At 34.9% G+C, this 26,743-nt stretch overlaps 4 protein-coding genes and 1 non-coding gene across 6 annotated transcripts; 2 read left to right on the top strand and 3 right to left on the bottom strand.

Annotated features, from left to right (window-relative positions):
* Positions 1-1,870: 1,870 nt before the first annotated feature.
* On the top strand, positions 1,871-4,701 carry LOC108337390 (laccase-4). The gene is made up of 6 exons (XM_017573910.2): positions 1,871-2,046; positions 2,178-2,329; positions 2,421-2,665; positions 2,749-2,877; positions 3,134-4,051; positions 4,280-4,701. Exons 1-6 carry the CDS (start codon positions 1,960-1,962, stop codon positions 4,408-4,410), a joined length of 1,662 nt encoding a protein of 553 aa, XP_017429399.1. The 5' UTR covers positions 1,871-1,959; the 3' UTR covers positions 4,411-4,701.
* Positions 4,702-4,819: 118 nt separating this feature from the next.
* TRNAR-CCU (transfer RNA arginine (anticodon CCU)) lies at positions 4,820-4,892 on the bottom strand. Its single transcript has one exon. It is a non-coding gene; the product is annotated as a tRNA-Arg (tRNA).
* A 576-nt stretch (positions 4,893-5,468) lies between these two features.
* On the top strand, positions 5,469-7,389 carry LOC108336220 (transcription factor DIVARICATA). Of its 2 annotated transcripts, none has more exons than XM_017572580.2 (3): positions 5,469-5,888; positions 6,139-6,496; positions 6,633-7,389. In XM_017572580.2, the coding sequence occupies exons 1-3, from the start codon at positions 5,855-5,857 to the stop codon at positions 7,129-7,131; spliced, it is 891 nt and encodes a 296-aa protein (XP_017428069.1). In that variant the 5' UTR covers positions 5,469-5,854; the 3' UTR covers positions 7,132-7,389. The 2 variants fall into 2 exon arrangements, with proteins under 2 accessions (XP_017428069.1, XP_017428068.1); XM_017572579.2 differs by having other exon boundaries at positions 6,097-6,496.
* Positions 7,390-9,715: 2,326 nt separating this feature from the next.
* On the bottom strand, positions 9,716-11,146 carry LOC108336577 (uncharacterized). Its single transcript, XM_017573052.1, has one exon. It carries the CDS (start codon positions 11,144-11,146, stop codon positions 9,716-9,718), a length of 1,431 nt encoding a protein of 476 aa, XP_017428541.1.
* Positions 11,147-17,020: 5,874 nt separating this feature from the next.
* LOC108338542 (coronatine-insensitive protein 1) lies at positions 17,021-22,268 on the bottom strand. The gene is made up of 3 exons (XM_017575479.2): positions 21,187-22,268; positions 18,442-18,913; positions 17,021-18,101 (listed from the first exon to the last, which is right to left on the bottom strand). The coding sequence occupies exons 1-3, from the start codon at positions 21,672-21,674 to the stop codon at positions 17,280-17,282; spliced, it is 1,782 nt and encodes a 593-aa protein (XP_017430968.1). The 5' UTR covers positions 21,675-22,268; the 3' UTR covers positions 17,021-17,279.
* Between the last annotated feature and the right edge of the window lie 4,475 nt (positions 22,269-26,743).

Below are 26,743 nucleotides of genomic sequence, written 5' to 3'. Positions count from 1 at the left end.
TTGGGGTGTGGCCAACTGTTTACTTGTAAAGGAATTCACTCACCTTATTCTGTGAAAGAACTTCCTTAACTTCAACACATGAAACACTGCGCCCTTTCATATCCTTTTAGTTCAGAAGTTCTATGACTTAGAAAAAAATCAAAGTGCAAATGATAATACCATATGCACCGTATAATCATCCTATCAACTCACTCCTCCTCATTAAGGGGTCGACTCTCACAAGAGAATGAACACTTCCTTAACCCGAAGGAACATAGACCGATCAGTCACAATTTCCATAGATGACCGATCAGTACCACACATTAAAACTATCAACATAAATCCAACATAATTAACAAAGTAAAATATGTTTATGAACTTGTACATAAATCCAATATGATTAACAAAGTAAAATATGTTTATGGGCTCGTGGATCGTAATTGGATCAATTCTAATTAAAAGTCCACCTCAAAACCTATAAATACATAAATAAGGTAAGAAGGTAGATGATGACATTTATTATGAAATTAATATTATACTGTGATTATCAATAAGATTCTTTAAAGTGACTTGAGTGTCAGAGTGTCTTTAACAGATACTGCTCGACCTGAGATTAAACAAAAGAATTTGATAAAAGCAGTAACAAAGATTGAAGGTGCATAAAGAGACTTGTGAAAAAGTGTGAAGGAGTAATTCTTGACCCTTTATCAAAAACACCAGCAAAGAACTAAATAGTCTTGCAATTAATGGGGTATAAAAATTGTCTTTTACAAAAAAGTTATGGTTTAATCCTAAACCATGTGTGGTTCTGGATAAACTAACTTGATGTAACTCTTTTTTGTAAATTGGTTGAACATACAATAATTTGTCTTTTACCTTGTTATTCCCCTATTTTTAACTCCTGGGTCCCTCCTTTTACTTTGCTTACTGAATGAAGGCAATCAAACTATTGGGTAGGATGCTTATTGCGTTGGTTGGTACATTTTTCTTCTGTGGCTGGCTGCATTTAATCTTGCAGCATACATATCCCATTGCAAGTGGCTGTGTAATGTGTTTCTTTTAATAGTTAGAAAGGAGGTGGCATCTCTTTCAACCAAACTTCTTAGTTCGCATTTCAAATCTATACAAGAAAACAGTTAAAAGCCCTTAACCGTGAATTGATTACCATATATGTGAGGTATGAAGATAGCCTTTTCAGCAGTGCTGATGAATCAAAATCTTCAATTGAGAAGGATTGAGCATTATTTAACAACGAAAAAAAATGAGATTTGAACATCTTGGAAGCGGAATTGATTTTAATGAAGTACAAAAGCAGCATCTTTTGACAAAGAATCATAAAAACCACATTGAAAAAGATGCGCCGTTTGAATCATTTAGTTGGTTCTGATAGCACAGGATAGTGCGTGTAATTTTCTGTGCTCTCCTTAACCTTTGAAACATCCAATCAAGGGTGAAGTGGATGAGCTGAAAATCATAGCCCAACCATAAAAATTTCATGTTGATGACATGTTCAAGTCTCTCTCTAAATGTGAATTAATGAATCATTACCCGCTGCTGCAATTCAACAGTGCTTGGTGTATCTTCTGGAAGAGAGGATTAGACCTTCAACAGGGGAAAAAGATGGGTAAGAAAATTTATAAAACATGCTTTTGATAATAAGAAAAAGAAAAGTGTTTTTGCAGCTAAGAAGTATTTTTCAACTGAGAAGGGTTTCTGTCGGCTGAAAATTGCATAAATGTCTTACATCGAAGTGGACAACTAAGGGCGACATTGTGTAGCATGCAAGAAAACTTTGTAACGCTTAAAATACATGACCAGCATTATTTTATAGTCACCTACCACTTGTAAAACGACATAGCATCATAGATTTTGTTCCATTATAAGGTTGCTTGGTCATGTGTTAGTATTCAAAAGAAAGGAGACTAACAAGGGCCAAGGAAGAATTGAAGAAACACACAAAAACATTAACTTCTCAAGTGAATGGAGTCACGCCTTCTGCCAATATTTCTGGTGGCTCTTTCATTCTCACCATTTGTTCAATCCTTGGTGCGTCATTACAAGTTTAGTGTAAGTACTTCCTGTGTGACAGTGTCAAACGCAAGTGAAAATTACTGAAAGTTCTACTCTTACGATAAAAATAATATCATTAATCATGATTAGCTAGCCATTTGACCAGTTAATGTTGGCCAATGTGACAGGTGATCTTGAAGAATACCACACAGCTTTGCTCCACGAAATCATTTGTCACAGTCAATGGACAATGTCCAGGGCCAACTCTCTATGCAAGGGAAGATGATACTGTACTTGTAAGGGTCACTAACCATGTTAAGTACAATATTACAATCCACTGGTGAGAATTTTTACACCTAAATAAACAGCATGAAACTTAGAAATTTGGCAATAGAAAAATTTACTGCATCATAAATTTTGAACCATGACAGGCATGGAATCAAACAGCTTCGAAATGGATGGTCTGATGGGCCAGCATATGTCACTCAATGTCCGATTCAGCCAGGGCAGAGCTTTGTCTACAACTTCACCATCACAGGTCAAAGAGGCACACTTCTCTGGCATGCACACATCACTTGGCTAAGAGCCACAGTGTATGGTGCCATTGTTATATTACCTAAACGAGGCATTTCTTATCCATTTCCCAAACCAGATAAAGAAAAGATAATCATTCTTGGTAAGTTTCCTGATAGGATAAAATGTAGAAAGTAAAACTAATCTTGATCACTTGTACTTTATATTGTTTTGTATGATTTACAGGTGAATGGTGGAAATCAGACGTTGAAGCAGTGCTGAATCAGGCTGAAAGTTCTGGTCTGCCACCCAACATATCAGATGCTCATACCATCAATGGTCATACAGGACCACTTCCCGGTTGCAATTCTAGGGGTACTGATATTATAGACTAACTATTTATTTTTCAAGAATTTAATATTAACAACAATGATATTCTCTACTATTAAGTAAATGACTAAAATAGTGTGAGAATTGATGTAAAAGTCTTCATAATATTGAAATTAAGAAAAACTAAAATTAGCTATAGCATCAATCATGTTATAGCTAAAGTAAAAATACAAAAGAGAAAGAAACAGTTTGTAGATGTTTTGACAGATGGTGAAATACAGAGCTTAATCAAACTGTGCAGGTTACACTCTACATGTCGAAAGTGGCAAGACCTATCTTCTGCGCATCATAAACGCTGCCTTGAACGATGAACTCTTCTTCAAAATTGCGGGGCACAAGCTGACAGTGGTTGAAGCAGATGCATCCTACGTTAAACCTTTTGAGACAGACACAATATTCATGAGCCCTGGCCAAACCACCAATGTCCTATTATCCGCCGACCAAGGTGTTGGCAAGTACTTAATAGCAGTTACTCCATTCATGGATGCCCCCATAGGCTTCGACAACGTTACTTCCATTGCTACACTTCGCTACAAAACCACACCACCTTATCCCACAACAACTCTGACCACCATTCCTGCACTGAATGCAACTCCTTTAACAACTCACTTCATCGATTCCCTTAGAAGCCTTAACACCAAAGAATACCCTGCAAGAGTTCCATTAACCGTCGACCACTCCCTTTTCTTTGCCATAACCGTTGGCCTTAATCCATGCGACACGTGTCTCACCGGGAGCAGGCTTGTCTCTGCTATTAACAACATCACCTTTTTGTTGCCGACAACATCACTTCTTGAAGCACATTACTACAACGTCAGGGGTGTTTTCACAGATGATTTCCCTGCATACCCTCCTATTGTTTTCAATTATACTGGTACTCAACCGGTTAATATTCAGACCAACAATGGCACAAGACTGTACAGATTGAATTTCAATTCAACTGTTGAAATTATTCTCCAGGGCACTGCAATGATAGCTCCAGAAAATCACCCCTTTCATTTGCATGGCTACAATTTCTTTGTTGTAGGGCAGGGGCTAGGGAACTTTGATCCAGAGAAGGATCCGTTAGCCTTTAATCTTGTTGACCCAGTTGAGAGAAACACCATTGGGGTACCCAATGGTGGATGGGCAGCAATTAGATTCAGGGCAAATAACCCAGGTATAGTTACTAATCACTTTCTATGTGAGTTTGTTTGTGCTTAAAAATTTTCCCATGCAATTATTATGCATAATTACAGTATCGATCAATCAGAAATAATTGTATATACAGTGAGTTTGCTGATATTTGTAAAATCTATTACAATTACCGTACGTGAAAATTAAACTTTATGATCAACATGTAGTTCATGTTGACTAAATTGATGTTTATAATGTGTGAACTGTGAAGGTGTTTGGTTCCTGCATTGCCACTTAGAAGTACACACCACATGGGGACTTAAGATGGCATTCATAGTAGACAACGGCAACGGTCCCAACGAGTCCCCGTTTCCACCTCCCAACGACCTTCCAAAGTGCTAAAGTTTATCACGTAAAAGGAACGAAATTTGGAATCTGAGAGACAACAAGAGTGTACATTATTACACTGGAGAGGTGATGTTACCACCCAAGGGGGAACACATCAAGTTCTTTATGGCTGTTTCTGAAGTTGGATTTGTAGCAGAGATCAATAAAATACTTGCTGTAGATAATTCAGAGCTTTTTGTTTTTCTATTGTCAGTTTGGGGTTCATAAAATGTGATGAATGTGCTTTGATGAAACTTCAAATTGTTCAAATGGCTTTTCTAGAATGTTCATATTAATTTTTTCTTATGTTCAGCAGCACCATCTTTTTCTTCAACAGTGCTAGGCTTGCCATCGTTGATATTTTGGTAGTTATGTTGGCAGCTTCTGCTTTGATAGCATAAAAAGACAACAAAAGATAAAACAACGCGCCAGGTAGGGGTCGAACCTACGACCTTCTGCTTAGGAAACAGACGCTCTATCCACTGAGCTACAAGCGCAACTTTGAAATTACCCAGCATATTTTATAATATAATTTTTCTGTTGATCATAAGCAAGCAATGGCTATGTATGTCATAGTAGAATTCTCATTATCTATATTTTCAGAGTAGATTGAAAAAGTTATAGTCTTATGCTTCTATAGATTTTGTTCTTATTTGATAAATTAAATTATAAACTAATTTGACATGCTTACACGAACAAAATGGTTTGATTCTTAAATTTTATACTTTATATGAATGTTTTAACATATATCTGAAAATCGTACATAATTTATAAGTCAAAAGTAGTTTATTAACAATATGACAAAAATATTAAATGTCAAAATAGAAAATATTATTTTTATCTAGAGGGAATTGTACCTTTCCGCTAAAAAAAGTTTGTCTATTTTATTATTTTTACACTTAATTATATTTAAACCCTTTTGAGTATGTAATTAGAATGAAAATAAGAAGTAGCACGTGTGACACTTAATCCCAATGTTAACAAAAACCCTTAAAAAATTTTCCATTCTCTGCTTTAAAATCACTACACAACCGCTAAGAAATCCAAATCTTATTCCTTATCTCGTTGGATACCCTGATTCCTACTCTCTAAGTAGCATCAGTTTCCACTGTATATATGTACATGTATGTGTTTGATACATGCATTAGGTTTTAAAGTTTGCTTGGTCACCAAGAAACGACAAAGAGAACCTGTTTCCAACTTTTCCATTGTTGATCGTAAATAGTCTCTCTTTTCTTTATTGGATCGTAGCTTTATGCACCCTCTTCCTCTTAGGCTCTCAAACTTTTCTCTCTTACCGTGGACCTCACCTTTGTAGGATCACCTTAGAAAAACCTCATTTTCTTTGGTGGGGGTGAGAGGTTCTACCTTATTCCTGGTTTCATCCACAAGACAGCAACATCTATGTTGTTTTAGTTTCAGAATTCGTCAGACTCTCACACCAAAATTCTGGTACAGCATGATTTTTCCAAGATTTTGTACGAATCTAAAAGGTATGGCTTTTGTAGATTCTCAACTTTATCTTGATCATACGCGCAAAAGATTCTGAAATCTGTGCGCCTAGTGATTCAAAGCTCTATAATTTCTTCTTGTTTGTGTTTCTCTCCTGTGTTTTATGAGCACCCCTTTCGAGTTCCTCTCCATTTCCATCTCTTTAGGGACTTAATTGAACTAAAGCTTTTTGTATGCTTGTGGTTTGAGGTATGGAATTGGAAACCCTGTACCCTCCTTGTTTTATGCCAGATTCAAATTGGTTCGTGGAAGAGAGCCAAAGCACAGAATGGAGTAGGGAGGATAACAAGAAGTTTGAAAGTGCCCTTGCTATATATGACAAGGACACCCCAGATAGATGGTTCAAGGTGGCAGCCATGATCCCTGGGAAGACTGTGTTGGATGTGATCAAGCAATATAGGGAACTGGAAGAAGATGTGATTGAAATTGAAGCAGGGCGTGTTCCAATTCCTGGTTATCTTGCCTCTTCTTTCACCTTTGAGCTTGTTCACAACCACAACTATGATGGATGCAGAAGAAGACCTGCAGCTGTCAGAGGTTCTGATCAAGAGAGAAAGAAAGGGGTTCCCTGGACTGAAGAGGAACACAGGTGAGTTTCACCAATTTAAACATCATAATCTTGAGTTGGTCTACTTGTTTCCTGTATACACTTGTTATTGATTGAAATCTTCTGCTGTGATGCTACTTTTTGAGGTCTTTTAATCTCTGTCGTTTTTGAAATGCAGACGTTTTCTGATGGGACTTCTCAAGTATGGTAAAGGGGACTGGAGAAATATTTCTCGGAATTTCGTGGTGACAAAGACTCCCACCCAAGTTGCTAGCCATGCACAGAAGTACTACATAAGGCAAAAGGTTTCTGGAGGAAAAGATAAAAGGAGACCCAGCATCCATGATATAACCACTGTTAATCTTACAGAAACTGCTGCATCGGATAAGATCAAGTCTCCGTTCATGATTACACCGCAGCAGAAGCTGAATAGTATGTCAAAAGTGCAGTTGGACTGGACCAGCCACTGCAATGATGGATCACTCATGGTTTTCAACCCAAACAGAGACAACTTGTTTGTGTCGTCTTCATCTGATATCATGGCCCTGAAAATGCAAGGCCAGGATCTCTATGACTGTGCTTTACACGAGGCTTATGCCAAGGTAAAAGTTCCAGGTTTCGGAATGGCTCCCAGAGACTTCAATAATGAAGCTATTTTCGGTATTCATGCACTGTAGTCACAGACAACCCTGATGAGAAAAATTCCACTGCATTAGATCATTGTTCTGTAGGATTAATGTAGATGACCTGAAGCTCGCTACCTACTTAGTTCATGGTTATTGAACATCCTAAAAGAAAAACTGCAATCTTCTGAAGTTTTCCTCTTTATCTTTTTAGTCACAGTGATCATGTCTATTTCTTTGGAGACCCAATCATATGATGTACCATTCAGGCATGCTATGTCTCAAAAGCAACATGACGAACATCACTAATAATTGAATCCTATTATCACACGCTGATTAATTAACATGGGTTCAAATATCAGAACCTTTCATCCTTATCCAACAAGCTATAAATTGAACGGCATAGTGACACTAGTCAAAGAGTATAGCACAAAAAATAAGATATTGTAACCTCTAGTGCCTTTGAAAATGAAATAGTAAAAATATTATGTAACTGCACGATGGATCTTTCCAGCATCAAATCCCATGAAAGAAATAATACTAGTAAGACCAGAATTTAATCCAGATAAAATATTAATACCATCTTCAACTCAAAATCATAAGATAATAGATTTAGGTTTGCTGATGTGGTAATTCTTTTGAGCAGTTGGTTTGTGTGAGCAATAAGGCCAAGTTGACCATGTTTTGATTAGCATCACTTTAGCAGTCGAATCCGAGTTTGCATTCCACTTTGGCAGAATCGCATGCTTGATTGGGTGAGAATATAAATAGGCAGATTCACGTAAGCATGCACCAATGCGGTTCACACTATCACAGTGAGCTTTTATTTATTTTGATTCTGGGCCAATCAGCTTCTTCCTTTTCTCTGATATTTCTGTACTCGCCAATCTCTTTTTCGCTGGTGGCATCACTTTTGCGTTTGCGTTGTTCCTTCTTTTGCTAGTCTCTCCAAGCATCATGCTTTGTTTTGATTCTTTGTTTTGCTTGAGAACTGTGACACCCGGGCACGGAGACGAGGGCGGGGAGTGACGCCGGTGCAAGAGGCATGGTGCAGGGGCCACAGACAAGGAGCGGCTCCTGGCAGCTTCGGGTGGAAGGGGTACATGGACGAATCGAACATACACCGGAATGAGAGGGATCTGGAGACTGTATAGGTATGGGACTATACAGTTGAAGGATAGCTTAAAAGGGATTGATTTGGCTACTCATATCACCAAAATGCATTTGCTTTTCGGTAGCCTGACTCATAAGAACTCCATGGTTAAGCGTGCTTAGCCTGGAGCAATTCTGGGATGGGTGACCTTCCGGAAAGTTTTCTGGAAAGCCTGGTGGTGATCTGTGGGGGCAGTCGATGGTCCCTGTGAATTGCCGGGGCGTTACAAGAACCCCATAGCATATTCTACTCCCCCCATACACTATCAACACATTTTTCTTCACACTATAACTATAACCCTTAAATCTACTTTTCTTCCTCTTTTTATTTCTTTACAATAATTTAACTTTAGAAAATTACAAAAAAAAAATTAAGCGAAACCATTACCAGGAATAAAGCAACCGACCTTGGACTATAATTGCAGATTGGGCTCTTCAACTTCTGGAAGGACTATATTCATCAGTCTTCATGAGAATAAGCATATATATCTCCATTCCAGAGTTTAGATTATAAATGTTTCTTCTTTTTTTTCCTTCTTCAAATATTAGTGGTACTAGGAGTTTTTAATTCCAAAATATTCTTAACTTTTTTTTAATAATAACTTAAAGTTATACCGATAGATTCTACGTCCTTTCTTCCAAGTGTCTGTCACTACCTATAAAAGGAAAGAACATGGCATATGTGCAAAAAACAAGAAATAAAACATATTTTTGAGGTAGTCATTTTTACGGAATTGATTCCTAGAAATATAAATTAAAATAACTGTAAGATCCTATAAACCAACTAGCAAATAAGAGCAATTTAGTTTTACTCCGTTAACTCACTTCCAATGATAGTAACTTGTTCTTTCTTATGCTTTAGGCTGAAAGGCCTTGTTTTTCCCATTGATTTCATCCGGTCGTCGGTATTAGTTATTGGATTCAAATCTGCCATGGCTATCTCCGATCGTCTTTTCCTCTGTCGGGATAAGGATGGCTGAACCTTCAGCCCTGCTACGTAACATTCTCTGGCGATCCTCTTATATGACCGAACGGTACAAATAGTTCCATTATCTGATGGAAACTTGAGTGTGAGGTGGGGTGTGGAAACAATCGCCCCAAATGCATTTAGGCAAGGTCGGCCCAACAACACATTGTAGGATGTGTTCGCTTCTATCAGCAAAAACCTGGTCTTCAACTCCTTATTCTGCTCGGTCCCCAGGTAGGTTCTTAGATCTACATATCCTCTTGTATCCACCCTTTCTCCCGAAAATCCTACTATCTGCTCTTTATACGGAGCTATCAAATCCTCTGATAAATCCATCTGCTGGAATGTCTTCCAGTAAAGGATATTAACAGAGCTTCCTTGATCTATCAAAACCTTCCCTACGCTGTATCGAGCAATAACAACTGTTATTACCATCGGATCGTCTTGATCAGGATCAGGAGCATGAAAATCTTCATCGATGAACGTGATTGGCGGCATTGAGCGCTTCCTCACATCTATTCAGTGAACACTCTTTAACTCCCTCAGGTTTAACTCCCTCAGGTTTCTCTTCCTTGCTGACGCCGATGACTCTCCAACAAAACCTCCAGAAATAGTGTTTATTGTGTCGCGTAATGATCGGTCATGGCTACGACTTCTACTTCGCCTGCAATCCGGGCGTCTATCATCTCTTCTATCACTTCGTTCCATCCTAGTCCTCCTCGGTGGACTTCTCGTCCTCTGGTCCTCCTTCACAAACTTTCTCAGATGACCTGCTCGAATCAACTCCTTCACCTTATCTCTCAACACAGTGCAGTCTTCGGTGGTATGTCCTATGTTTAGATGATAGGTACAATGTTTAGTCCCGTCGGCCTTGGGTGATGACCGAGAAGGTCTTAAACGGATAAGATCAGCACTTAGGGCTTCTTCCAAGACTCTAGCCCTTGGCATGTTTAACGGGGTATACTTTTCGAATCTAGCCCCTTTTGGACCATCTATGTATTTCTGGCCTTTTGGCCGTTCGCCAGGCACGAACAACTTCTTCCCTTCCTTCTTTTCTTGCTCTGAAGTTGAGCTCTTCTCCTGTTGTCGCCTCTGAACAGCCTGCATCTCCTCTATTCTGATGAACCTTACTGCTCTTTCTTGCAACTCATCCAGGGTTAATGGGGGTTCTCCAAACAGATTATCGGCGAAAGGGGAAGGCCTCAACGTGGTGGCCAAAGTGCTAATTGTAAATTTCTTGCCTACTCCCCTTACTTGTCGAGCGGTCTTATTGAACCGGTCCATGAAATTTCTAAGGCTTTCTCCCTTCTCTTGCTTAATGTTCGTCAACTCCATGTACGTCAAATTTCGAGCTTTACTAGTAGAGAACTGTCGTTCAAACATGTCCCTCAAGGTAGCGAAATCGTTGATGGTTCGGGGTCTAAGTGAATGGAACCATGCTAATGTTTCTCCCTTTATTGATAAGGAAAAAACTTTGCACCATACATTTTCATTGGGGGAGTAGATGGTCATAGCGTTAACGAAGGACCTCAAGTGCTCCTCCGGATCACCTGATCCATCATACTTCTCCAGGACTGGGAATGCTCTCTCTGGAATTTGTTCCTCCATGACCGCCGTTGTGAACGGATGAAGTGTTCTCGCTCGGCCGGCTGGGACCGGACGATTTGTGGTCCGACGCGAGTCGGCCTCGCTATGATCCTCCCCTTGATGGCGGGCCTGACCCTCATCTTGGTGATGACTGTCACCGACAGGATCTGTGTCTTCTTCCGAGTCCGGCTCCGTTTCCGACATTTCTACGATAGGTGGTGTTGCAGCGCGTGCGGAAGATTGTCGATTAGCTTGCGCCCCTCTAGCCGCATCATGCTCGCCCCTAAGGGTTTCAATCTCTGCTTGCATTGCCTCCATTCTTCTTCTCATCTCCTGCATAAACGTTGTCGGGTCCTGCTCCATCCTTATGGCTTCAATATGGTGTCTTCAAAAATCATCGGCCCCATGGTGGGCGCCAAAATGTTTCTGCTGAAATGGGACGAGGAAAACTCCTGCTACTTCTGCTCGGGAATGCTCCGCCTCCGCCGATCGGTCCTCCTTGCTCCGTTCTTACCGCCTGGATCTTCCTCTCTCAATGCCAAAATGGGGGTGACCTGCATGAAACACTTCGACGCTCAAGTTAGAATTTATCTCCGCAAGTCTAGTTAAAGTCAGAAATAAGAGTTTTTACCTTCCTAATCAGTTGTTATTTATAGGGTTTCAAGGAATATAATCCATTAATTTACCGATCAATGCAAACTTTAACCGCTCCACAGTGACCGTTACCTCATTAATTATGCATTTATTGACATTCAAAGGTTGTCTCCAGCAAACGGCTGGAGAGTTCACACGAGTATTACTCTAGTGGTCGATCAGGAATGATTGACTTCCATCACCCCTGCATGACCGATCGGTCTAACCTACTTAGTAGTAACAGTAATAAAAGTCAACGTGTTATGATATTTACTTTATAAATATATACTCTTTAATTTTTTTCTTTCTCACATCACGTACAAAATTAAATTATATATTTAATATCTACCAGCGAAAAATCACGAATGTTTTACTAAATTAATTTTAATATGTTCGCATAATTTATGTTTGTATGTTCTTGTCTTAAATTTGTTATAATATGATTAAGGTTAATTATTACATCCGAATTGCTTGTTTTGAAGTTTTTTTTTTTTTTTTTTACAATTGTCCTCAAAAGATGTTTTATAAATGAGATTACTAAGTGTATCATATAATAAAATTGTGACAACATGCTTTTGAGAAAATGTTAACAAATTTCAGAAATTGAATACAAAGAGAAATAAAAAGTGGCATAAATGAAAATTTTATGAGGTAAAAGGTAGTCTAAGAAAGATTTTTAATGCCTTTAGTAACAGTTTGAATAGAAGGATATTCTTAAAAATACAGTCTGAAGAATAAGGATTAGTTTTTTAAACAAGAAGGATTAAATTCTAATTTACCTTAATCTGTACCAACGAGTTGATTTTATTATATGGTCATTTTAAATGTAGCTACAGTTGATTTTTAAATGAGTGAGACACTACATAAAGAATAAAACTGAAAGTGATGAAGTGAAGATAATATCAATAAAAAGCGTGCAGTAATTAAAAGAGTGAATTCTAAATTTATTACTTAATTATTATATGTGAATTTTATTATTATATTTTTGAATCATTTTTGTCATTGAACTTCTACCTTTTTTGTATATTTTCCTACTTAAGCTTTTACTCCAGCATATTTTATCATTATTTTTCAATTTTTATATAATCATCGTATATATAACAAAACGAAACTGTTTGATAAAAATTGAGATAAAAATATAGCAATCAATTTGATAAGGTGTATAAGAATTAAAAATGTATATATTATAATCAATTAGTTGAAAGGATAATATAAGCTAATTAAAATAGAAAGTGAGAAGATAATGATTCAAAGGGACATATGTATTGACACATATGAGTATCTATAGTTTAAAAATTAATAAATTTAATTATCAATATTAACTATAATGTAATAAAATAAAATATAAGGATAAGATTCACACGGTTATACTAATTAATAACTGTTTGAGAATCAAAATCTGTTTATCAATATGTGTCAAGTTGTGTATATTATTATATGATTATAATAGTTAGTTAAGTGTTTGACATCCAACACCGAATAAATATACTTTGAAGAAGATAAGTCCCACCCACAAAAGTCTTAAATAATAATAATGTAATGTTTAAGGACCCAAAAATAATTTAAATTTATTTTAAACTTGGAAATCTTTGTAGAATGAAATATTTTATACAGTCTACCAAATCGCATCATGCATGCGTCATAATCCACAAAACTTTATAAATACAATCTTATTAAACTATAATGCTTAATTGGAGTTTTGTCCCGTTGGAAAGAAAATTAAAATATATTTTCTCTCTTAAGAGATCGTATTTTATTATTAAAAATGGAAATTCCAAATTTAACATGAATCAAAGATAAAGACAAAAATCAATTACGAATCATCAGTATAGTGGTCTTAGCCTTAGGAACTTGGCAAAAATCAATTACGAATTTTTTTTTAAAAGTATTTATTTTTAATTGAAAGTGGTCTTGGCCTTGGGAAGCTGGGAAAAAAGCAATAAGCTTCCTAAAATAAACTAGACGGAACACGCACGAGGATGTTTAATTTGGATCGGTTTTCATTAGTTGTGAAATGTTTTGATTATGTTTTTAATGACAATATAATTAAAAATATGACTGAAGATTTTATTTTGTTTTTTTATATTTATTTATATTTTATTATTATTATTGATGTTTATAGTATTTCTATGTAATTTCTTTTTGTTGATATTTATATTTTTTTCTCTAGTCACTGATGAATAAATTTTGATTAAATGCTCTTATTTTGATTAAGTAAAACATGCTATTTTTTTTAATAGCGATAGCGCTCTTGTTTTATATGACTTTAATAGATGCTTTTATAACTCTTTCAAAAATATTGTTGCTGTTGATGTTTATAAAGTTCTCTAACAATCATTTTAGTTGAGTTAGATCATTTCTAGTATAAATTTGGATATTGTTTCTCTTATTCCTATACTTAATGGAACAGAACATATAACTAATTTTCATCCTATAGCATTTTCTATATTTTGTTTCAAAATCATTACAAAAATTCTAGAAGATAGATTTGCAGTGATTACTAGTTAGATTATTTCGTCTAATCAAAATGGTTTTATTAAAAAGAAAAGTGTTAAATATTATATTTGTATTATTTTTTAAACTACTAATCTTCTATTTAAAAAGTTAAGGATGGTGGTATATGTAACCATCAATATTATATAATCAAGGCTTTTAATATTATCAATTAATATTTTTTAATTCAGATGTTGAACTTTTTTGTCTCTCCTTTTTTTTTTAACAAATGATTCCCAATAACTTTGAAATGTGAATATAACTCAAATTAAAATTTATCTTAATATCCAATATGACTTTATTTGAAAAAAAAATTATTGATTATAATTAATTTATATTTAAATTAAGAAAAATTTAAAAAAAAACTATATGAAATATTTTGGCTAATTAGTTTAAATTTTATTTCCTTTTTTTAATCTTACTTTTTAGGACTTTTATCATATTTGTCGGTATAAAATGGTAATAAATATGATAAAAATCCTAAAAAGTATAATAAATATGATAAAATGGTAAGATTAAAAACTATATCATATTTGTCGACCAAAAAAATATCTCGTATGCCATGAATCCATAGGTTGGCAATTTAATTAATTCAACATGTTAAAAAAAACATCTTCCTTTTATAAGAAGAAACTTCTTGAAAGTAAATTACTTTATCTATTGCATCTTCGGTTCTTATTGTTTAGAGCAATGCCAACGAAAGTAGTTATAAACTTCTTTAGTACGTGCTATCTTCTCAACTTTTTTTTCTATGTACTTTCAACTTTTCAACTTTTCACATTGAATTAAATATAAACTCTCACATTATATTTTTAAGAATTTATATTATTACGTCGAGTAACATTGTTCGGATTAATTATCATATATTTGAAATATTATTTATTTTAAAGTCTAATTTATTATGATTTTCTCTTTAAAAGATGTTTCAAAATATGAAAGGAGAAGTAAATATTTAAATTACACTTTACCTCAATTCCAAAACAATATAAAATTATTAAATATGGTAGAAACATAAGTTCTAAATAAAAATCTAAAAAAATTACTAAATATCCTCGATGGAGAATTTAAGATATCAAATGTTCTATTATTGACCCAACCGTAAACATTAAATGATCTTATTGAGATCTATATTTATGTATCAAGAAGAGTTTCCTTTTCTTTATCAACAAACTTATTGTCTAATTTTATTCTTTGACTAAAAGTTTTTTAAAATTAAAATAAACATTTTATTAATTTTACTCTTTAAATAACTGTTTTTCAAAATTTAATCCTTATTTTTATTTAACCATTTTTTTAAAATTAAGATTTTTTTAATTATAAAACTTCATACAAAATAAATGAAAGTTATTTATAATAAAATTATAAAAATTATTTATATTTAATTTTATAATGATAATAATAATAATAATTTTATTACTTTTTACTATCATATAAAAAAAGTGTTTCCACTATTGGTTTTTAAAAACATTATTTTTATTCATAATCTAAAACAAATAACATTAAAATAATTATTAATGTAATTTATTAGATAAGTTTAAGCAATCAATTACCTTAATAAGTATTTTATTATTGTTTATATCCAATCTATTAGGGAAAGAGAAAGGTTAATATTTTTATATTTATTTTCTTTGTAAACTTTTGTACCTTGTAGTGAAAATTTTAGAATTCATTTTCCACTTTGTTTTTCCTAATTTTGATCTTGATTTTATATTTGTATTACTTTTCAATTTTTTACAAATAACTAGTCATCAAATCTAAATACACTATCTTTTGGACTGGTGTGAGCATGGAAAGAGAAATAAATGAAGGGGAAGTGAGTAAAAGATGAAGTTATTTGAGTAAAGGGAAGTAAGTAAAACACAAGTCAAAAGTTTATTATTTTATTTGATTGATATGAAAGAAAAAATTTAAAATTAATTGAGTTATATAGCTAATAACCAAAACGTCCTATTGTATGCTAATACAATAATAAATAAATAAAATAATAAGTGAGTTTTGGTGACACATAAATATTTTGATTTTAAGCAAATGTAAGATTAAACTTATTATGTGTTAATTACCGAAAAAAATAATAATAAAATTGAAGGGCATAATTCTTTGTCGAAGAAAAATAGGTGTATGTATATAATCGATTATGAGAATTACCATAATAGGTGAATTTGTTGTAAGAGAAAAATGGGAAGGAAAGCTAATGTTGAGGGTAGAGGAAGAAAAGAATGGAGTGCATGAAGAAAACCCTTACAGTGATAGGTCTTCATCAAATATAGATGGGCTTTTATGATTTTTATGATGAAGTTTTTATTTCGATTTTGCTTTTGCATTTGACCGTAGCACCTCTTTTGCATCGTAAGACTATTGTTGGGAGTTGTGTCTATTTGTCATTGTATATATGAGATTAAAGTCTTGTAAAGATCGAAAAAGTAATGTAAGTTGTAATACGTAGAAGGGGAACAAATAAGATACAATGTACATTTTTTATTTATTTCTTTTTACTGTCTCAATTATATTTATTCAAATCATCTGTATTTTCATGAAAGAAACTTAATATTTCGGCATTTTGAACCGCAGGTTTTTTATTTTTCAACCCACAACTGGTCCTTTTTCCATACAACGGTGATTGGACAGTATTGATGGTGTAGTGGTCACTAAAGTGACAGCACCTGATTGCAAGTTGGGGGCAGTAAAAGTATTGTTATTTTAAGAAAAGACAATTTTTAAAATTTTGAGAACAGACATGTGTAGATTACTGTGATCAAATATTAATAAGCTCACCACACACTCAGATGCTAGAAAAGAAAGGAGGAGAATTGAACCTACTATGTCACTCAATATCTGATCTTAACTCATGGGATATATGTGCGAAGCCCATAGCTTTTTTATAAGCAAAGTTCATCACTAAAAAGAACTGAATTCTTCATGGTGAAAAAATGATAGTGGGCAGCGCAGCTAAAATAAAAAAATACAGAGAATTCAGTGGAAAGGGAGATGTACAATTTTTTTTTGGAACCCCAACGAAAATTGAATCCCTCACTTGACAGGACGATAGAAAACTTACGCAAGATTACAAAATGGAACAACGAGGAGAAATAAGAAGATAGAGACAGTAAGAAATAGAAACAACCCCATGCTTTATATTCACAAAATTGAGCATCTTCAGTGGAAAGGGAACTACCTTCTGCAAGAGTTTATAGGAAGCCAAGAACACGAGCTTATTACAAGCCTATCGTCTAGGAATTACAGAGAAAATTGAAACCCTCTAAACTAAAACATTGTCAACCACTTACAAAGTACAAACAAAGATTTGAAGGGAAGAAAACCAAAAAAATAAAACTTGGGAAAGATTAAGAAAAAAAAAATGGTATTTACAGCTTTAAGTGTCAACATATGTTGCAGTATCCAAAGGTATAACAGTATCTGGAAAATCTGTTCTTGGGCCAGCAAGGGAGTAATATGCAAGAATATGAGCCGGATGCTCAACAACTACAGGTTCTTCCTGTTGATTGTTCACAACGACGCGTCTAGAAGGAATCAACTCAATGTTCCAATAGGGCCGAGCCATTGCCAAAAGATCACGCCCAGAAGGAGATGCTCCATACCCTTGAACCCATAGGTATCTCAGAGAAGTTAGTTGAGTTGCAGCAACAGCTAGTGCATACTCACTAAAAAAGGAGCATCCCCTCATTTCAAGCTTCTGAAGACTGGGGCAGCCCTTAGAGAATTCCAACAGCCCTTCGTCAGTCTCTCCTACATACCCTAGAAGCATCCATCTCACGTTTGGGCTGTATTGTCCTATGTAACCCAGTCCCACATCGGTCAAGCCCCCAGGTCTCAGATACAGAGCAAATCTTCTGAGCTTATCACAACCCCTCAGTAAAGCTCTCACTCCGTTGTCAAGTGGCAAATCAGTTATTTTCTCTTCACGGTCAAGCAAGACAAGGCGAAAATCACAAAGGTTTTTCAAGTGAGTACCAATGTGTTCTAGAGATGCATTTGAAATGTCGGATACATAAACGGCCAAATATTCCAGATCTGGACAGCCATGTGACAAAGCAATCAGTCCTCTTTGTGAAACAACACCTTCTTCATCCTCCATTCCTTGATCATCGTCACCTCTTTCAATCCGAAGCCTTTTAAGCTTCCTACAACAGCGAGCAAGCACTTCTAATCCTCTGTCTCCAATCACGTTCCTTGACTGCCCATAAGGAACAGTTATTAATTGATTATCAATATTTCAAATGTTGATTAATTCAATATAAACTATTGTCTCTAAGTAATATCCACTTCCATTTTATTGATTTTATTAATTTTACAATTTCATGTGCACTTTAAACTACGTATCTATTTCATTGATTTTATTATTTTTACAATGTCATGTGTGCTTTAATCTATGTAAAGCGTTTGGGCTTGTGGAGTATACTTAAATCAAGCACTAATCAAGAGGTACATGGCTAAAGGTGGAAGGCTAGATCAAAAGAAATTAAGACAACTAAAACAATCATCGCAAATATAATGACAGAATGTTGGAAACTTACCTCAAGTACTTCCAAGTTGGGGCACCTCTGGATTAACGTACAATGGTCCTCTGTATCCAGCATTGCATACAAAAGATCCAATTTTTTCAGTAAGGCTGCATAAGGGAACACTATGGGCATTTCATTCTTTGTAATATATGTCAAACCCAAACGACTTAATTTTGCTGGCAATGATATAGCAGCGTACTTCTCTGATTCTTCGTTGTAGGAACCTCCACAAAATTCTTCTAGAGCAGATGCATATCGAAAGAAGTTCACCAAATCTAATACTTCACAATCAGTAATTTTCACTGAGTTTAAGTTGGGGCAGTTTCTGGCTATAAGTTCAAGGTCCTGGATTCTGACATTGGCAATATCAGTCAAGTAAAAATTTAGGGTCTCAAGAACTGTATTATTCAAAGCAAGCTGATGGAACCAGTCACCATCATTCTCAACAAGTGAGCTTTCCTCTAAAAGCAAGATTCTCAAATTCCTGCCAAAAGGAAATTTCACTGTCAGAGCCACACAAATTTATAATGACAGGCATACGTTCCATACTTGGAAAATCAATGCCTAGCCACAAGTTACCATTTCTCCTAAATGAATACCTTTAGTTTGAATGACTAGGAAATTGGATAAAACCGAAGTCAAATGAAAGACTGAAGTTTTTTAAATCCTCCGATAACATTTCTTTTTTATATTACTTTACATGAAAAAGGTATTAGCATTTGTTTATGTTGAATGGTTGTTAGTCATCAGTCTAAAAGAAATACTTAAAGAATTAAAAAGTGAATTATTTTATTAAAAAGTTTAAAAATTTGTTATTAATACAATAGTTCCCAATAAAAAAAATAAAAAATCTATGTCAATAATTCTTTAACTATTACTCTCGATATTTGTGATTTTCAAAACTACATTTTCAATATACTGAATGCATTGATTTTTTTAACACTTTCTAAAAAAATTATAGAGATAAAAAGCGTGAAAAAATTTATACTGGTACTGAAAATATTCTTTATATTAGAACCAATAAAATCATCAATTTCATTTCTTTCTCAACAAAATATTTCTATTTTTATATTCTTGACATCTAACAGAATCTTATTCTATATATAAAATAAGTATTGATAGGAGAATATTGTAACTTATAGTGTAATTAATGAGTGCAAAAGAGTATAGACTTGGAATTGAACGCATCTTGGAATGAGGCAAGTTCTAGGTAGTAAAATCAGAATAAACAAGTTACAAAAACAATTATATCTAACTACAATAAAAAATAAAACACAACCGAGATAATGTAATTAATGACTGCAACAGAATATAGACTTGGAATTAAACACAACATGGAAAATGAGGCAAGTTCTTGCTAGTAAAATCAGAATAAACAGGTTAAAAGCATAATTATAGTATTATAATTAGATGTGAAAAACAGTTTTCATTTAATAGGGATTGGAAGTTGAATTATGTGTCATCCACCTTATGCGTGTTATGTCCAGACTAAAAGAAAGGAAGAATACAAGTTTAATTCTATTTCACAGTATTATAGTTAAGGATTCAAAGCACTTCGGCTATTATCTTCTTCAAAGGTTATAAGGTATCGATGCCTGGTTTTAATCAAAAGTTAAACGAATTCCATATTCTTCTTGTTCTTTTTTTTTTTTTTTTAAAGGAACTTCATCTTCTTTACACTAACTCATCAATTATCAATTAATAAGGTTATAAGAACTTGTTGGAAACTCCAACAGCATTTAATGAGCCAATTCATTTCAAGTTCATAAAAGACGGAGTAACTCTCACATCTCCTCACCACTAATACAGTAAAATGGCACATAGCATCTTATGGAAAAAGGATAGGAAAAAAAAATCTTCTTCCAAAACAATATATGAACTGCAGAATAAGTTTCAGGATTTGAAAAACCAATTAAGATACCACGCGTGCCATTACAAAATGCCATTATAAAGCATTAAGAGTTTATAAAGCCAAAACAGAAATATTATCTCAATTATTAAAACACCTGACTGACGTTACCAATTAAAAAAACATTGTCCATTTTGATGCACAAATTAATTATGTTATCATTCTTGTTCTTTGTTCATAAGCTGAATATAGGGTTTCTTCAAATATGCTAAATCGAACTGATAACAGAGTTTAATTTCTATTTACAGTCTGAAATATAGACAACAAACTAGGAATGTATCAACCAATTAAAAACAATCACCAATATGATTGTTACATATATAATAAAATCAATAAATTTACTATAGGTAGAAATTTATGTTTGAATGACACAGGTTGTAAATAGGTTGGTATGATTTTAATCAACAACCATTCCATATATAGAAACTTATGATAGAATTACACTTTCATGTAGTAGTCCCAAAAATACATCAAATTACCAATATGCATTCATTTTTATAGTTTCCGTGAATTCACCAAACTTGGTAAATAGAGTAAACAGAGCTAAACGTTATAAGTGGTAGTGTCTAGTAAAAGTATTTACTCAAGTTCAAATAATTATTTCTTTTTTTGAATGGCACCATCCAAAATCAGCCAACATTAAATGAAAAACACAGACTCTCAAGCGTGAAACTGCTCCATGAATCAGAAGCATGAACTGGTTTTCGGAAGCAGTCTACTCGTAACAATAACATAAAACAAGGTAATGAAAACAATAAAAAGAACCAGAAACAAACAGAATGATTTGCCCAATATTTAGGTGACAAGCAGCAAAAACACAGTAAAGAAGAAAAGAAAAGAAAAATCACCTGCAAAAGCGACCAATATAATAAAGGCCATCCGTGGAGAATCCGGAGCACTTATCGAGCTTGAGCGCCTGAAGTACGTGACCACGCGAGCAAGCAAGAACCTCAAGATCGGAATCTGTCACAATCATGCGGCGAAAGTGAAGTGACTTCAAGCAATCGAAGTACTGAGAGATCTCTTTAACCCACGGTGTAACGAAACCTCCCCAATCCTCCGGTATGAGGTTGAACATAGCTGCCCGGGGCTTCCCTTTCAGCTCCAGCGACTCTAGGTGCGGGAACCGCCTCCGGAGCCGGTCAGGCGTGGTCGTGTAGCAGAGCGCAATCGTGACGTGCTTCCGTGTGAGCGAGTCGAGCTCGTACCACCGGTGACACACCTGCGACACCGCATCCCTGTCCTTGGGGTCATGGATGTACGGCATCACACAGTCAAGAACCACATCCGATAGCTTAGTAGCAGTCGCCATCCGGCGGGCATCCCGATCCTCCATGACGGCCGCAGTCTCCGGTTCAGTAGATCTCAAATTCTTGGATCGGTCCCGTTCAGGTCGAAAAAGAGTGCCCAGGGATTATGCTACACGTGCGAAAAGCGGCGCCGCCAAAGATGTGTGGGAAAAGAAGAATAAAAGAAGAGGAAGATTCGAGAGTGCGATGAACGATGAAGATAAGAGGATTCAGGAATTTTGCACTGAGAACGAGCCAATCGCATCGGAACCGTACCGCTGAAGCAGCCAATCGGAGAGGATGAAAGAAAGAGGGTAAGGGGAAGACATAGCAGAAGGGTGAGTGAAGGGACGGTAGAGATTGAGTGGATGTGGAAGTATCGGACGGTGACAGTTGGAACAGTTTGTGAGAAGGGATTGGATCGGACCCTATTATATGAGAAGAGAGAAGAGAAAAAAAAAAGTAGGGGTCAGGATTTTAGTACCAGTTGTTTTTATTATTATTGTTATGTAACTAAAGTGGAGGAAGCAGAGGTGAGGATGATGGGTGATAGACCAAGGTAGAAGCTAGAAACCCAACAAAACGACAAAACTTGCCCTCTCACTTCCCAATAATGTAAAAACCAACTTCTTCAGGGACTCAGAAATAATTATATATATATATATATATATTTTTTTTTTTTATTTTAGATTTTGTGCCTGCGTTCTTGTAGGGGGATATTATAAAAAAATGTTGGAGCGGCTGTGTGGTCTGATGAATGATGCTGCACTCAAAACTAACTGAATTTGAACAAAATGATTACATGTGGTGGGTATCTCATGAAAAGATGATTTTAGATTCGAGAAAATGTTTAGTTAGTCAAAAAATCGTTTTCGTTACAAATTAAATATATTAAAAGACCACTTCCAATGACATTTACTTGTATCATATATCAATTTTGATTGGTACTTCATGTGCCAAATAGTAATTATACCTAACAAATATTTCTATGACTACTCTATAAATTTACTTTTCTAGGGAAAACGTCGCTCCAGGATCTGAATTTTATTTTAAATAGCCACTTGTTTTTAGGTTCAAATGAGATTGTTTTATGAAATAATGAAAAAACATCATGATTTGGGAAATTATGACGTGGGTTTTGGGGACAATTTGCATGAGTGTTAAGTTATTGTGATGAGCTAAAAGCCCTCGGGAATAGGAAAAAAAATGGATGTTATAAAGAAAACATATCATTTTATAAGATTTTTTAAAAAAGAAAACTGTACCATATTCTTGTCCGTTATCAGAAAACCAGTATCATATGAAGGAACAACAATTCTTAGAAATTTTGTCATGTACAACATATCCGAGCAAACATCTATTCCCCACTACATTTGCAACTGTTGGAAGCAGCATCTACCTACTCCTCCTGTATTATAAGTCCAAACTTCAAACTTCAAATATGGACCAAAAACCATTTCAGAATGTGCAGGCATAAAAGAGAAAGAAAAAAACTTTCTCTATCTTCTTGGTTAAATTAGAAATTAAACAAACACAATAAATATAATTCCTTCAAAACTCTAATGGACACTTCCTCAAGCTAGCTTCTTCACCAATGAATCAAAATTAAACCCAAAATTATGTACTATTGCATATCTTTTGACATAACACATTGTTCTTACTAATGCCAAATATTATCCCTAATTAAATTTTCAACATAGGCATAGTTGAATTTAGAAAATAGATGGATTTTCTTTTTTCAAAAATAAAAACATTTCATTGGTATAAATTTTAGGATCCCTGATCGAATTGATTTGAGAATGATTAAGCTTCAAGATCAAGCAATAGGTTTTCCTGAGAAAGAAAAGTTATGAGTGTTAACATATTGTTAATTAATGTAAATAGTGTGTTATGCTATATCACTTTCATCATGATAAAGCTCTAGGTATAATATAATAATATTCCTTATTCTTTTAAAATATGAGGAGTCCAATAGAATTTCAGAAAAGTAATGGAAAAAGCAGATCCTGGAAGGTAACAAAAATAAATGCATATATATATATATATGAATTCAGATTTGACACAATAAAATGGCATCGATTCCAATCCTGAATTGAGGGAAAATTCGGGATCAAGTTTTTTCTTCACATTCATCAATTTCAACCACTGCAGGTGCATACTTTTATTTCAATAAATGTTAATAAAAATTAAAATAAAAAATGAGTGGTAACTATTAACTGCACGCATTTTTTAAGACAAAATATATGATGCTATTTCAATTTTAGAAAATTATATTAAAAAGGAAATCTATGTTACAAATAAATTAAATTATTAAAAAGATTAAAAGAGAAATTAGGAGAGAACTAAATTGAGTAATTATATCAAGTTTTGGAGTATTTTATGTAATATTACGTGCATTCATAAAAAAATAATAATAATCTATATTTTAAATTTTAAAATTATATTTAAATATACGCTCATTGTTGAATATAATAAATTTGTATATATTAACTCCAGCTTTATTATATATAACCATACAGTAAATTAAAAAAGAAAATTTGTAAATATTGAAATCTCATTTCATCACAATATTTGTACATTAAAGTTTAGAATTGTTTTTCATCACAATATTGGTTAATTAAAATAGGAAGTTAATAAGTGTATGTTAATTAATAATTGTTCCTATAGTCTTAAACTTTTTTTTATCAAAAGATACGGAACTTTTTTTACTTAAGTAAATAGTACTAAGGTCAAAGTAGTTTCTCCTTTAACTATAAGAGTTAATATTATATTTATAATCAAATTGTTTCGGTGTTTCGGTTGAATTAGTTTGAGAGTCGGTCGTCCTTTCTTGTTCTGTTCTCTTTTGATCTTTAATCTTCTCTGAGAATGCAATACACTTTGATGAGTTGTTGACCTGCAGAAGACACTCTCACGCTCAAGTCAGATATGTTTCATAAAGAGAGGTCACTATTTTATTATGATAGAAAAAGATGATTGTACCTGACATCAGCTATTATTTATAGAGTTTATGTCAGTCAAGTCCATTGATTAGTTATCAGTATATTTTTAGGGAATCAAACCCAATAATCAATAATTAATATCGTATATTTGTAAAGCGTAAGGTAATCTAACCTATTAATACCTGATAATTGTCCATGAAGGACCATTAACTTCGATCGGTATATTTCATATAGTACATAAGCCCCCCAAGTCCAAGCAAGCTCTTTTATTCGAAAGAGGTGCGTAGGAATTATTATGAGCTTTAAAAGAGGTCGCTCACGTTGTATGTAGGGAGTCTATCTTTGATGCTTTAAGTCTTCGTTGCTCTCTGTACCGTGCGGCGAACTCTAGGAGTTCTCTTTGGATCTGTTCCATAGACTGAATAGAAAATGCTAAGAGTTCTCTTTGACACTTTTTCCTGTGCAAAAGATTTTCACTCCAAAAAATATGCTTTTAAATAAAGTAAAGTAAACGCTTCAATATTTTATAATTTATTTTTATAATGAAAAGGCATTGGAACCTGACAAAGCTGAACCTGTTGAGTAGTTGACTGATAAGAGTTCTTTTTCGAACTTCCTGCGTTGAGCAGGGATTTCTGAAGCCCTTTCTCGGACTTCCTCGAGCAGCTTGAGGTAGGAGTTATTTTTCTAACTTCCTGTGTTGAGCGGGGATTTCTGAAGTCATTTTTCTGACTTCCCCCGAGCGGTCTTGAGGCAGAAGTCATTTTCCTGACTTCCTGCATTGAGCGGGAATTTCTGAAGTCATGTTTCTGACTTTCCCCCGAGCGATCTTGATGCAGGAGTCATTTTTCTGACTTCATGCGTTGAGCGAGGATTTCTGAAGTCATTTTTCTAACTTCCCCAGAGCGGCTTGAGGCAAGAGTCATTTTTCTGACTTCCTACGTTGAGCGAGATTTCTGAAGCCATTTTTCTGACTTCCCCCCGAGCGGTCATGAGGCAGGAGTCATTTTTCTGACTTCCTGCGTTGAGTTGAGGCAGGAGTCATTTTTCTGACTTCCTACGTTGAGCGGGGATTTCTGAAGTCATTTTTCTGACTTCCCCCCGAGCGGTCTTGAGGCAGGAGTCATTTTTCTGACTTCCTGCGTTGAGTTGAGGCAGGAGTCATTTTTCTGACTTCCTACGTTGAGCGGGGATTTCTGAAGTCATTTTTCTGACTTCCCCTCGAGCGGTCTTGAGGCAGGAGTCATTTTTCTGACTTCCTGCGTTGAGCGGGGATTTCTGAAGCCATTTTTCTGACTTCACCCCGAGCGGTCTTTAGGCAAGAGTCATTTTTTTGACTTTCTGCCTTGAATTGAGGTAGGAGTCATTTTTCTAACTTCCCCCCGAGTGGCTTGAGGCAAGAGTCATTTTTCTGACTTCCTGCATTGAGCGGGGATTTCTGAAGTCATTTTTTTGACTTCCCTTGAGCGGTCTTGAGGCAAGAGTCATTTTTCTGACTTCTTGTGTTGAGCGGAGATTTCTGAAGTCATTTTTCTGACTTTCCCCCGAGCGGTCTTGAGGCATAAGTCATTTTTCTGACTTCCTGCGTTGAGCGGAGATTTCTGAAGTCATTTTTCTTACTTCCCCCGAGCAGCTTGAGGCAGGAGTCATTTTTCTGACTTCCTGCGTTGAGCGGGGATTTCTGCAGTCATTTTTCTGACTTCCCCCGAGTGGTCTTGAGGCAGGAGTCATTTTCCTGACTTCCTGCATTGAGCGGGGATTTCTAAAGTCATTTTTCTGACTTCCCCCGAGCGGTCTTGAGGCATGAGTCATTTTTCTAACTTCCTGCGTTGAGCGGGATTTCTGAGGTCATTTTTCTGACTTCCTACGTTGAGCGGGGATTTCTGAGGTCATTTTTCTGACTTCCCCCGAGCGGCCATTATAACCTAACACAGTTGAAGGTAGGTCTGAACCTTTCTGCACATGATATTTTATAATAATTTATAATTTAAAATTAAGAGTTGGTAGAACCTGACCCAGTGGAGGTCTGAACCTTCCTGCACATAATATTTTATAATTTAAAACTAAGAGTCAGTAGAACCTGACAAGGTTGAGCGCAGCTCTGAACCATTTGTGTATAATATTTTATAATTTAAAATTAAGAGTCGATAGAACCTGACAAGGTTGAACGCATT

The sequence above is a fragment of the Vigna angularis genome, chromosome 7 (genome assembly GCF_016808095.1).
Source record: "Vigna angularis cultivar LongXiaoDou No.4 chromosome 7, ASM1680809v1, whole genome shotgun sequence".
In the NCBI taxonomy this organism is placed as follows: Eukaryota; Viridiplantae; Streptophyta; class Magnoliopsida; order Fabales; family Fabaceae; genus Vigna; species Vigna angularis.
The sequence above is the reverse complement of the archived record's forward strand: the minus strand, read 5'-3'. Positions and strand labels throughout refer to the sequence as shown.